The 14,165-nt window shown below is 44.0% G+C and overlaps 1 protein-coding gene across 1 annotated transcript in view; it reads right to left on the bottom strand.

Annotated features, from left to right (window-relative positions):
* The window catches only part of SORL1 (sortilin related receptor 1), a 179,201-nt gene that overhangs the window by 60,961 nt on the left and 104,075 nt on the right, over positions 1–14,165 (bottom strand). The window contains exons 22-24 of the mRNA XM_021671207.2: positions 7,973–8,146; positions 5,634–5,747; positions 1,471–1,593 (exon numbers count right to left, since the gene is read on the bottom strand). Of these exons, the coding sequence (XP_021526882.2) occupies positions 1,471–1,593; positions 5,634–5,747; positions 7,973–8,146 (411 nt within the window). The remainder of the gene's footprint in view (positions 1–1,470; positions 1,594–5,633; positions 5,748–7,972; positions 8,147–14,165) is intronic.

Here is a 14,165-nt window from a genome sequence, read left to right as displayed (position 1 = left end):
GTGAGCTCAATAACGCCAGAAGCAGGGAATCACATGGAATTTCCTTCTTACTAGGGCAAACCTAGCTGCACATTTCAACCATCTAAGAGTGCTGGGAAGGAAATGGCAAGGATGAAGGGAAAATAGTTGCACATTCCAAGGATGTGTTTTCAGGCACTTGAAGAAGGAAAACTATGGAATTTTTTAAAAACCTTCCAAGAGCCAGGCTAGGGGTATCTTCTGTGTGGAAGTGGCCCAGGCTCTGCTCTGCTGGTTAACTTGTGTTGAGATGATTCACAAGCTGCCCTTGCCCCCTTTATTTCCACCCCTCTGTGAGTCAAACCACCTGCTCATTATCAAGCAGGCTGCGTCCATGTGCATAAGCACAGTGTGGCTGGACCTGCCCCTGTGGACAGGGAGAGAGGGCCCAGTAGGGCTTAGCCAACTCATCACCACGTCTGGGTCAGAGTCTGGCCTCCACTCTCACTTCCCTCTCATGCCTCCAATCTGGCACACCATGCTTATTGCATAATGTCTCCTTCGGTGGTCAGCAACTACGAGTCTGGGACCAGGGACTGTTAACTAAGACGGGTCTCATGAAACTGGCAGCCAGGCACTGCGAAACAGAAACAGTGGAGGATTAGAAAACAGGAGACATGATTTCCAGTTCCCCATTCTGACACAAACTAATTGTGTCGCCCTGAATAAGCCCCCCTGACCTCTATAGATCTGTCACTTTAGAAAGTAGAAATCAAAAGGATTGGACCAGAGAATCTCTATCATTCCTTGGAATTGTAACCCACTGTTTTTCTAAATATAAAAATGTCCATTCAGAAAACAGATGCTCACTCAATGCCTATACCATCTGCTGACTTCTAATAATAACAGAGTTGAATGAAGTAAATTGGTTTAAAAAAAAAAAACAAAACAGTTCACAGAGGTGTAGATTTGTGTCTTCAGTGGGCTAATCTCACACCCACTCAGGCATGTGGGCCAAGCCTGGAGAGCTGTTAATAACCCCCTGAATTCATTCAGAAATTTACTTCCTTATCATCACTTTTCATCCTTATAGCGTCTCTCTAAGGCAAAGCAGGGTCCATTTCCCCATTTTTCAGATTAGAAGACAAAGGCTAATCTAAGAGTAAGTAAGTGACAGGAGCTGAGTCTAGGCTCCATCCTTTCTGACCATGAATCATGAGGATTCAGTTCTGCCGGAGGCACTTGATACACAGTTAATGGGACCCATTCACTGTGTATCAAGTGCCTCCGGCAGAACTGAATCCTCATGAAAAACAGCAAACAACCTCTTTAAGAATGAAACAGAGAAATGACTCCACCCCACCATGTGGATGGAAGAAGCCATTCACCTAGAATATCATAAATCTTGAGATGGCTATCAGAAAACCACCCTGTCCACCAATACAGCCCTGTAAGGGAGCACGGTGACCCCCCCTCTCCAGAGCAGGGATTCAGAATGTGGTGTCCCCTTACCACAATGATTTTCATCACTGTTGTCTCCACAGTCATCCTCAAGATCACATTTATAGGAGAGTGGGATACAAGTCCCAGACTCCTGGCAACGAAACTGAGTGTCCAGGTCACAGATGGTGGTAGCTAAAATGGGAAAGAAAGATGATATACTCCTTAGGTACAATTCATTTCCCACAAATGTAAACATCCTACTAGAAAATCAATTAAAAAATAGAAGAAACCAGATATTAACTGTAGCAACAGAAATTAAACCTAGACTTATAGAAGAAATAAATTGCATGAGAGCCTGAAATTTACAACCAAGGGAGATGAGGGCATATCTTTCTGTGGACAGCTTCCAGATTGGAACAGGACTGGGAAAAGTGAGAAACTGTCATCTTTTTGGGAGAGAGAGTGATAGGCTAGATTACCTCCTAAGATCCCTTCAGATGCTAAAGTGTCTTCCTAAGTAAGCGGCAGCAATACCTTTATCTAAAAAACCACCATTAGAGAAGCTCAATTTCACATTTGAAGTTAGCTCTTCGTTGTACAGATGGTAAAGGAGCATGGAGGTAGAATTCTATAGCAGGAACATAGGCTCTGTCTGCAGTCGGTCAAGACTGGGCATCAAATCCTAGCTCTACCTCCTCCTGGGGAAATTAATTTTAAACTCTCTCTGGCTCAGCTTCCTCAACAGTAAAATGAGGGTAAGATTTTGACTGTGATCTCAAGCACTTGGATGCAGTACTTGAGATCACAGTCAGAAAGACTACATTTGTTTTTTTTGTTTTTTGAGATGGAGTCTTGCTCAGTTGTTCAGGCTGGAGTACAGGCGCCGTATCGGCTCACTGCAACCTCTGCATCTCGGGTTCAAGCGATTTCTCTGGCCTCAGCCTCCCAAGTAGCTGGGATTACAGGCGCCCACCACCAAACCCAGTTAATTTTTGTATTTTTAGTAGAGATGGGGTTTCACCATGTTGGCCAGGCTGGTCTCAAACTCCTGACCTCAAGTGATCCACCCACCTCGGCCTCCCAAAGTGCTAGGATTACAGGCATGAGCCACCATGCCTGGACAGAAAGACTAGATTTGAATTAAGTCTGCTACCTACAACTTACTTAACCTAGCCATTCTGTGCTTCCATTCTCTCTACCACAAAATAGAAATAATACCTTTACCTGGTAGCATTATTATGAAGATAAATCAGGGAACAAGTTTTGAACCAGAGCCTATAAAATAGGATGTAAATATAATGGACTCTAAACAAATGTTACTTCTCTTCCTCATCATTCCTCATGTCCTTCTGGCATTAAAATGGATATAGAATTAGATTTTTCTTCCTCTCTTACATAGATATTTTCTGTGCTTAAGTACATTCCCTGGCACCCCGAGAAAGACCCTCCAGGAAAGGTGAGGGGAAGGCAGGCTGCTCTCGGAAGCCGTGAAAGGATGACCCAGGAGGTAAAACGTGGCAGAACAGAATCCTGGCATGGGGGGAGTTGGTGCGTGCATGAAATGCCAAACAGCAATGCAGCCGTTAGACATCCCAACAGCTCTTATTTGAGGCTCCATTTCGTCTCTGTAATTGAGTTCGTGGTGGGAGGCAGGGGATGAATGCAAAATGACAAGACTGCAGGGGATTCATGTCAAAACCCTGAGTGCCTGACAGCCACCCAGCTGGAGGAGTCTGTGTAAGAGAGAGGGAAACCCACTAACATCCCTCCTGCATCCCTGTGTCCCCCCTCCTCCTCTGCTCCCTGGCAGCTGGCGGGGTGCCTCACTAACTTCCCACATGGCAGTACTCAGTCACAGCGGCCCCTCTCCTGCAGCCCTGCTTGGGAACAGAGCACCTCTTTCCTCCACATGCAACCTCCTTGATGAGGGAGACACACGTGCAGGCACAGATAAGCCCCTCTCTCTTGGTTCCCAGATTCTGAGTTTTAAATCCTTCTGGTTCCTCCTCTCTATGCCTCAACCCCATCTGACCATGTGCGGACCTGATCCAAGTGAAACAGGAAGACAACGGAGCAGAAAGCACTTCTCGGGGTCTCTGGAAATTGAATCCCAGTTGACATTCACACCAAGCTTGGAGGAGGACAGGACCAGCTCCATACTTCATGAATAACTGTACAATCTGCAACAGAGCTCAGGGACTGGGTGGCAGGAAGGCACTGGGGGCAGCAAGTGCCTCCAAAAAATGGAGGTCTTCATTTCTCTCAAAACTCAGAGCCAATACAAGATTCAGCTTGTCCATTGAGTAGAAACCAGGCCCAACGGCACGGGGAGGAGCGCTGTGCCGCCTGTGTCCCTCACTCTTGGATATGAGGTCATCTGATTTGTATCTCACTGCTTCCACTGTGCCTAATGATGTCTGGGCAATTTCCTTGCAACTTGTTAATGCTAAGAAGCATCTTCTATCCCACCCGGATATGTAATAAACTCCCTTCCATTATCTGCTTCAATGCTGTTAATAAGCATTAATGTTTTTAAAGTGCTTTGGTTAAACCCCCACAAATATCACACCTTCCTGCAACTCTGGTAGGCAGAGGAGGCTTTATAGGCTTTATTTTTTGCAGAAAAGACACAGAGAGGCTAGTGCTTTCCCAGACCTGCCATTCAGCAAATAAGCTCTTCTCCCTCAGTGTGAAAGGCATCCTCTGAAGCCAAGGGAAAACAATTAAGGAAAGGCTTTGTAAATAACCCTCTATCAGCCAAAAAGGGCAGTCTAAAGGATTGCAGGGCCCAGATGTGTTTAATGAACTGAATATTTCTCAAGTTGCTTTCTGGGTGAAGTGGCAGGGGAGCCTGGCACAGGCCCCATGGATGACTGGCTAAATGAGTATCCAGAGCTGCCCATTAATCTGTTCTTATAGTACAAATGGGTAAATGAGTCCCTGGGTTGCCAAAGGTAAAATATTTAAAAGAGAAGCCTCTGACTTGGTTCCTGGCTTCCCTGCTTCTGGTCTCCCTCCATTTAATGCATTCTTCGCATGGCTTATCCTTCCAAAGGTGAAATTTTATCACATCACATCAGTGGTTCCCAACTGCTTCTCCAATAAAGTCTGAAAAGCCCTTGGTGCCCTGGGCCCCGCCCACTCATGCAACTTCACCTTGTCCCCCGTGCCCATGCCTGTTCTCAATAACTCAGATCAGTTTCCCGGCCATGCCAGCTTCCCCACACGCTGCTCCCTTGCCTGTGAATTGATTCCCTCTACGTCTGCTGAGTTCACCCCAGACACTCGCCAGAGCTCTTTGCTAGGGCCCGTCCAAGTTTGCTTTGGGTGCCCATCCTACATGCACATGACACTTCCCCATCGCAGTGCCCACTGCTCGACTGTAACTGCCTATTTTTCTGACTCCTACTTCAGACTGTGAACTCTGTTTCCACATTGATTGGCAACATATATGCAGGCCCAGCACAGAGCCCGGAACACGGGGTGTGTGGCAAGTGCTTGTTGAGTGAATGCATGACTGACAAAAGGGCAAATCATCTCCTTATAAGATAATGTCAAAGCTGTTAAAAATGAAGTGAAGAAAAGATAGTGAAAATGTGTGGTTAATAAACTATCTGTTATTTGTGGTTGTTTGGTTTTCTTTAACTTCTGCTAGCCACCATCTTATACTTTAGAAGTCAGACCTTAAACATTATACAGCTCAAAGATGACATTTACATGGCAGGTACACCAATGGCCCCATACTGTAGGCCAAGTTATGCATTACTAACCAATACAATCTCTCTTGAGCCTGGTAAGTAGCCAACATCAACTCACTGGAGTAAATACTCATTTCCCATCCTGAAAAGGCTGAATATTAAATATCCAAAACAAAGAACATCACCTGTTCACTCGCCCCAAGTCACCAGCTTTATTACAGAGCCACAGCTAAGATTAGCGCCCAGATTGCCAAATCAGTTTCAGCCATGTGATGTTTACTTATAAATCTCTTGTAATGAGTGGTACTTCTGGGGTAGTTAAAAAAAAATTACGTATATAATATTAATCCTATATATTGAATATCTACCTATATATGGAAATACGTTTTCTCTGTCATCTAAGCCCCATCGACTTAGATGGGCATCACCAATCATGGGTGGCCTTTATCCTATATCTTATCCCCTCTGCCTGGGAAAAGCCAACCAGACTTCTGAGTAATGGTAAATGTTTAATGTCCAAGCCAGAAGACTCACGGCAGTTTCTCTCATCGCTCATGTCTCCACAGTCGTTGTCAAAGTCACACCACCAAATGCTGTTGATACAGTTCCCGTTGCTGCAGCGATACTGGTTGCGGAGACAGGTGTTCTCTACCCATCACAGTTCGGCAGGGGAGGAAATGAAACCAACATTATTCTTACTGCTGGGCCACAGGACTTTATCTTTTGAGTTTCCCTTCCTCTAGTAATATGATGGTAAAGGCGGAGGAGGAATGCCAAGCACACATGTATACAGGGAAGGAAGTGTCCCATACCAGCCTCTTGCTTTCCTCTTTTACTTAAAAACAAAGGAGAGGAGGCAGGCTGGAAGAAATATTTGGAAGTGGATACGATGCTCAAGAAGGATAACTGGCCGGGTGCGGTGGCACACGCCTGTAATCCCAGCACTTTGGGAGACTGAGGTGGGCGGATCACAAGGTCAAGAGATTGAGAACATCCTGGCCAACGTGGTAAAATTCCATCTCTACTAAAAATACAAAAATTAGCTGGGTGTGGTGGCGCATGTCTGTAATCCCAGCTACTTGGAGGCTGAGGCAGAAGAATCACTTGAACCCAGGATGCGGAGGTTGCAGTGAGCCAAGATGGTGCCACTGCACTCCATTCACTCCAGCCTGGTGGTGATAGAATGAGACTCCGTCTCAAAAAAAAAAAAAAAAGAAAGATAACAATGACAACATTTGAGTCTATTGGGTAGTGAATACAGTACATCAACATTATAAAATACTAATTACACAAAGAACTCCTTAATGGACTGTGTCTACACAATATTAAAACATACAGATTCAATATATCTACAGGTATTTTTTTATATATAGTTATATATATCCATATATATTCAATCTATCAAGCAAATGAGTTACGAAAATTTTCTCAATACTCTGAGAATTTTTTCTGCCCATGACTACTTTAACGCAAGCAATTAAAATTCCTCACAGAAAATGTATTGTTTGGCAAACTGCATCAAGGACATGATTGGTCTCTTATTTGGATAATCAAAGGCATTCTAATGGGAAATATGGAGTAGCTTTCTTCCCCTCCTCTTGGAATTTAGTGTTGATTCTATTTTTTTCCAAACAGTTTTAAGATTGTATCCACAGCCTGAAAGAAAGTCTCTTGTTTCTAAGAAAGAAAGGCTCATCTTTTTTCTGTTTATATTTCTTAAGGAAGATTGACTAAAAGGCTTCTATTGTGTATTTCACTGTCTTGGACTCGGGCTGCTATGAGAAGCAGGGTTAGGATTACAAAGCAAATACAGTAGGCACAGTGGCTCATGCCTATAATCCCAGTTCCTTGGGAGGCTGAGGAGGGAGGATCCCTTGATCCCAGACATTCAAGATCGGACTGTGCAACAAAGCGAGACCTCATCTCTATAAAAGAAATTAGCCGGGCTTGTGCCTGTAGTCCTAGGTACATGGAGGCTGAGACAGGAGGATCCCTTGAGCCCAGGAGTTTGAGGCTACAGGGAGCCGTGAATGTGCCAGTCTGGGCAATAGAGTGAGACCCTGTCTCTTTAAAACTTAAAAAAAAGAAAAAAAAGGCAAATGAAATCACAGATTAAGGGAAAGTAGAAATTCTGGCCATCAATCCATGCACTTCATGGCAAGGTACTCTTCCAGGGGTTCACCTTACTCACAGAAACATGAGGCTGGAGGCTGGGGAAGTGGTAAGGGTAAAAATTACACAGGGAGGAAAAATGTTTAAATTTCAGAGGAAAGACATTTTCAATCTGTATATTCAAATTCAGAGGGGGAGCAGGTGTAAGGCTGCTACAGCCACTTGATCATGGCACGAAAGTCTAGACTCAAAACCCTTTGCAAGTATTGGTCGGAAAGTTCAGGACGTGTTGGGCTAGGCTGCGGTAGAGGATGAACAACCGTTAGGTGACAGTAAGTCAACACCAAAGGAGTAACACTGGTTATTTTTGCAAGTCAGGTTAGTCCAACTTATGCAAAACAGCAGAAGGTAAGACACCTGGATGTGAGTGATGTGTGAGGAGAGGAAGAAGCAAAAGAATAAAGAGGTAGACCCTGAAGAAAACCTGTGCCATCTGACATGAAGCCAAAAAGCACAGCTACTACTTATAAAGGTACAGCTTAGGCCTGTTCTGCATGAGGACTGAAGGGCCTCTTTGACCTTACCAGGCCTTAGAACCCAAACCAGTATTCTTGTAAGTATCTGGTAGGTTTGAGTTTTGCCTTGGACTTTTTCCAATAATCCAAAAAGATGAGGAAACAAAGAGCTAGCCCTCCTTCCCCTGGCGGGGAGGAAGAAACAAGGGAAGGAGGATGACAGGCGGACAAGAAAAAGGGACCCACCTTCTTTGACACAGGTGTTGTTCTGGAGCTGATAGCCCTGAGGGCAGTCACATATCAGGTCCCCTGACGGGAGCACACTGCTGGAAACGCCCTCTGGACACCTGCAGCTTCTACTGTTGTTGGCCTTGGGCAGGCACAGCAGGCTGCATGGCCTGGGCACACAGGCATTGCTTCCTGGAGGGAAGACAAACAGCAGCAGGTAGGTTAATACACACCACGAGAGAGGTACTGAATACAAGGAGACCCACTGCAACCTTTTTGTCTCATGGAAAGGACAGCGGGAAGCTCTGAAGGGTCAAGTGGCAAGCTTTGGGGCCCCTGCTGTGCTGAAAACCTCTGCTCAGTTTAACCAGTGACTTGCATCCTGTCTTCAGCCAGATCAGACTGCCCCAGAGCTAAGCCAGGCGGCAGTGTTCCTCCTGGGAATTAGGAATTGGGTTACTGAAAGACAGGAAAGCAACCAAGGAGCTGGAGCCAGGGAAAGGGCCATAGAGTGTAGGTGTTGAAGTGGCACATGGCAAGCCAAAACCATGTGGAAGTCAGAACTCTGGGTATGCAGATAAGCTCAGTCTGCAGACAGGAGACTAAAAGAGAATTATGGAGGCCAGGCACTTGCAGCCCCAGCTGCTCAGGAGGCTGAGGCAGGAGGATCGCTTGAGCCCAGGAGCTCAAATCCAGCCTGGGCAATATAGCAAGACCCTGTCCCTTAAAAAAACATTTTTTTAATTTAAAAAAGAATCAGAATGTCTTTGGACTTCGTAATCACAACACTGGTGGCTATAATACAGTTGAGCATTGCCTTCAAAATGCTGAATAAATTATTTTTTAAAAAAGAAAGAGACTTATGGAAAGAAGAAGCTTAGTAAGAGGAAAAGAGAAAAAACAGCTCCAGTCCCCGTGAGGCTCTCCTAGACTTCCATCTTTGGGCTCCTTTATTTGTTCCATAACACTGTTCACTTGAGTGGTTTCTGCTCCTTAGGGCCTCAAAGGCCTTAATTAGAACATACACTTGGTTGATGGTGGGGCCAGGACAAAAATCCAGGCCTCCCCTTCTCAATTCCTTTGTGCCAGAGTGCAGCTCAAGAGCTAAATGAGGAGCCAAGCACAGTACTCATCGGCCACTGCTGTGCAACGAATTCATGTCAGGACTAGTTCATGCTGATCTAGCCCACTCCTGCCAATCTTTTCTCTGGTTCAGGCAATACCAGGGAGAGTTTGTAAAATCCATCACTGCACTCTTGAGAAGGAGCCTTTGTGGATGAACAAAGATGGCAAAAGTGCTGTCCTATCCCCTACATCGTTCCAGGGATGGTGGCTAAGAGGATGCATAAACCATTTTATAACATTCTGAAACATGATACAACTACAGGGTCACAGAAACTGCAAAATCATGCTTTTTCTTGATTTTGACTGCAATTACTAATCATGAAAATGGGAAAAAATGAACATAAAACTTAGATAAAATTCAATTGTTAATTCTTCACATATGCTATGTCGTGCACAGAGACACCCTCTCCCACATCAGCACCATATCTAAATCATCTGTTGCCACCCAGCCAAGCATTCATCTAAGCCATGCCTATCCTGGCCTATAGGTTGGACAAGGTTCATTAATGACAATCATTGTCAATATGGATGATAATACACTCAGTAGCTCTGAGTGTGTGGGCACCTCACTGGTTAACTGACATTACAAATAAAATAAAAATCACAATGCTATGGCAACAATGTTATTATGATACCAAGAAAAAGAGTAAGAGATATTACCAGGGAGAGAAAACATACACATCCAGAAGAAGGGAAGTCCATATGATGAAACATTCTAAAAGGTGCAGCAAATAATCAATCATAACAGCTTAATTACTATAGCTGACTAACCAGTTGACTAGAGCAGAAGTCCCAGGCATCATTTCACTCTGATCCATTAGTGGGCACAGACTGCTTCTTTAATTCAAAGGCATAAGCCACTGGCTAAAAGAGGGAATGCAGAATTGACATAGAGCCACCACTCATGAGAAACAACTCAAAAAAAGATGTGGGAACATGTGTTTTGTTGTCAAAAAACAATAGATCACTCAATGTTCCAAAACCCTGAACAATAACAGAATATGATGTTATCTAAAAATGGCCTATTACTGGCTGCATGCAGTGGCTCACACCTGTAATACCAGCACTTTGGGAGGCTGAGGTCAGAGGATCACTTGAGCCCAGGAGTTTGAGACTAGCCTGAGCAATATAGTAAAAACCACCTCTACCAAAAAAATAAGCAAAATTACCTGGGCAGGTGTCTGTGATCCCAACTACTCTAGAGGCGGAAGTGGGAGGATCGCTTAAGCTCAGGAAACAGAGATTGCAGCTGGCTGAGATAGCACTCCACCCTGGGCAACAGAGCCCATCTCAAAAGCAAACAAACAAATAAAAAAACACTCCATTGCAGGATGATTTTCTTTCACAGGGCTCATGTCTATAAAATAATGTAACTAACATTTTCAGATGCAGAGCAAATATTCCTACCCAAACAAGCAAGAGCTAAGAGTAGAGAACTCAAAATGGGGTATCTTATTTCAGGAGGCTGATCTAGGCAGAGATGTATGAAATTGTACTCTGAGGCAGTAACCAGGGGCAAATTCTAAACCAAGCCCACCAAGTCACTGATCATGAGAGGTAGGCAGGGCAGGAATGTCCACGCTGGTATGAAACCAGAGAATGGAAAATGGGAGAGCTGCATCAGAGAGAACCTGGAAGAAGATGGAAGGGGAATTCACCAACTCCTATGATGGCAGTTCTACCACAGCCACAGACCCTTTATACAGGATGCCAATTGTCTTAAGTGGACCAGGCAATGTGAAAACCATCATCCCAATGAGAAGAGTTGACAAGTGACAGCAATCATCTTCAAAGACATTCCCTTAGAAGATCAAACATGTAGCCCTGTGATGTCTTCACTGGGCATATTCAGATCATTTTCAGATTTCCTCTTTGGGAAATTCCTCCAGAAATACTTTAGGAGCCAAGAATGTCATCATCTCAAGTATCTATACACTTGGCAATTATCAAAATCAAATCTACCTCAAATAATAAATACGTGCCCTCAGTATAGATATTTAAAAGCATGTATTTACTACAGGCTCTTAAGGAGAATTCCAAAGCTCCAAAAGCATTCCAAAGCTCCAAAGCCATTGTAGGAGCAACTGAATACATCAACAATCTTGCAAAGTAACCTCTTTAAAGAAAAAATGCACTTTACAAAGAATAAACTCCAGTAATATCATTTAAAAACCAGCTAGCGGCCAGGCACAGTGGCTCACACCTATAAATCCTAGCATTTTGGGAGGCTGAGGCAGGCAGATTGCCTGAGCTCAGGAGTTTGAGACCAGCCTGAGCAACGTGGTACAATCCGTCTCTACTAAACTACAAAAAATTAGCCAAGTATGGTGGCACGTGCCTTTAGTCCTAGCTACTCAGAAGGCTGAGGCATAAGAATTGCTTGAATCCAGGAGGCAGAGGTTGCAGTGAGCTGAGATCATGCCACTGCACTCCAGCCGGGACAACAGAACAAGACTCTGTCCCACCCAAAAAAACTAAATAAATAAAAATAAAAAATAAAACCCAGCTACCTATAAAGGAAAAATGCATTTTTTATTATCCATTTATAACCAAATATTTCAAGTTGATACATGTTGCAAGTAAACAACATTTTTAGTATGAACCATCATCAATCAAAATCTAGAATAGTGCTTCTGAACTGCTGCCACAGTACCAGGGCACTGCTGTTTCAGCAACACATGAGAGAGGGAGCAGAGCCTGGTGGTTTTATCAAAGTTCAAGCTTTGAAGTCAACCAGGCCACAGTGCAAATTCTTAACACTTACTAAAAGTGTGACCTACACAAGTTACTAAACCTGACTTTCATATTCTCATCTATAAAATGGAAATATTAATAGTACATATGGAAGTCTTTGGGAAGACAGGTTATACAAGCGCCCCAAAGCACATTACTGTGGTACTTATGACACAGCAACCCCTCAATAAATGTAGTTACTATCAATTATTATTATTTAACACTTGGTTGTCCCTGGGGGATAAATTCCAAGACCCCCAGCTGACTCCTGAAACTGCAGATAGTACCAAACCCTATAAATACTGTGCATGAATTTCTTTTTCCTTCTTTACAATTTCATAGACAGAAGGTTCATTCTCACAGTAGATTTTAGCAAACTCGGTGTAAGATTTTTTCTTCCCTTATTAAATCTAGAACTTTCACCCTTTCCCTAAAGGAAGGACTTGACAACCTCTGTTTGGCATATCCATATTACTAGAATCACTACTCTTGAGGTTTAGGGTCATCATGAAGTAAAATAATGGCTCCTTGCATACTACAATACCTCCACACCCTGATAACCCAGCTGGCTCCTAAAGGGACTAATGAGCCGGCAGCATCAACAGCATGAGACGCTGGACAAAGGGAGGATTCACATCCCAGGTGGGACAGGGAGAGGACAGTGCAAGATTTTATCACACTATTCAGAACAGCAAGCAATTTAAATCTCATAAATTATTTCTGGAATTTTCCATATATATTTTTGGACAGTGGTTGACCACAGGTAGCTGAAATCACAGAAAGCAAAATGGCAAATAAGCGGGGGACTACTGTAGAAACTCCTGAATGTGTTAGGAGAAGACAACAAAAATAATAAAGATGGACCAGAGTGGCCAACACACCAGGGATCCGTACAAATACCCTCTCGGTGTCCAAAAAAGCAGGCAGGTTAGAGCAAACAAGTTCAAGGCCAAGACACACGGAGTACTCACAGGCAGCACTGACAGCCAGACACCACTGTAAAAGTTTTGATTTAATCCAAACTGGGCTGAAGAGAAGGACAAAAACGTCTTTCTTCAGCCCTTGTTTGAAGGCAGGAGGTCTGCTGGAAGTATCCTGCTCACAACCAAAGGAAAGTAAGAGAGAATCCCAAAGGCAAACAGAGAAAGGAGCAGAGAGGTGATGGCCATGGTCAAAGGGACAGTCCCAGTCACCTCTGCACAGGTCCAGGTGTGTGTTCTACTCACCAACACAGATCTCCCCCAACCTTTTTTCTTTGAGACAGGGTCTCACTCTGTCATTCAAGATGGAGTGCAGCAGCACGATCTCAGCTAACTGCAGCCTCAACCTCCCGAGCTCAGGTGATCTTTCCACCTCAGCCTCCCGAGTAGCTGAGACTGCAGGCATGCGCCACTATGCCCTGCTAACACATATCTCCCTTTTAATCCAGCCTGTCATCTAACCGGACCTCACTCTGGACCCTAAAAATGACTCTGGCTAGCTTAAATGAAGATGACTCTTTGAGGCATGAAAGGGAAACTACACCTAAGGTGAGGATTGTAGGCCTGTCTGACACCAGGACACCATGTTTGCATGTGCCAAGACCACAAGCTCCCTCCCCCACTGCTCCCCAGTCACGAGTATGACTGCATGTCAGCTGTGCTCAAGTTGATGGGATGAAGTAGACAGCCAAGATTGGGGAGTAATGACCGAGTGACCACTGGCTTCATCTGCACATGGTGTTTCAGACGTTCCTGTGTGCACATCAGGCACACGTTTACATGCACTTGTAGAAATGAAGACCCACTCTTTTGGACTAAATGGTAACTTGGAGAAATGCTAAAAATCCACTCTGCTAGCTAGCAAGTCAGATCAGTAGGGTTGAACGTCCTCCGTCAAACAAAGGCCTGAAGATTTCAGTCACTGGAGCTGAGAAGCAAGATTCTTTCATTCCTCCTTATTTTAAAACAGGTGCCTCCTCTAAGAAAGAATGTGACTTCTCTATTTAGTGGCAGAATTGCAACAAAAGCCCAGCTTTTAAACTAGGGAGGGTACTTTGGGAAAGCTAATTAATATCTGAGATTTAATTCCCTAATCTATAAATCATGGATCATAATACCAGCCTTCCCTACCTCACAAGTCAGTGGTGAAGACATAGCAAATAATATAGTTTTACATTTGTAAGACATTTTATAGTTTTCTAAGGGTGTTCTCATGCTATCTTCACATTCCCAAGAAGATAACAATGGTATCTATAACTGTATCATTTCCCCTGTCAATTTTCTCTTAGTATAGGGTCAGCCAAGAACCACAAAACAATATCAACATTCCAGCTGAAAACAGAAAACTTAGCAGTTTGTCAATAAAGGAGAAT

Source organism: Aotus nancymaae, unplaced genomic scaffold, assembly GCF_030222135.1.
Source record: "Aotus nancymaae isolate 86718 unplaced genomic scaffold, 86718_ANA_hifiasm-v0.15.2.pri h1tg000012l, whole genome shotgun sequence".
NCBI classification, from domain to species: domain Eukaryota; kingdom Metazoa; phylum Chordata; class Mammalia; order Primates; family Aotidae; genus Aotus; species Aotus nancymaae.
The sequence above is the reverse complement of the archived record's forward strand: the minus strand, read 5'-3'. Positions and strand labels throughout refer to the sequence as shown.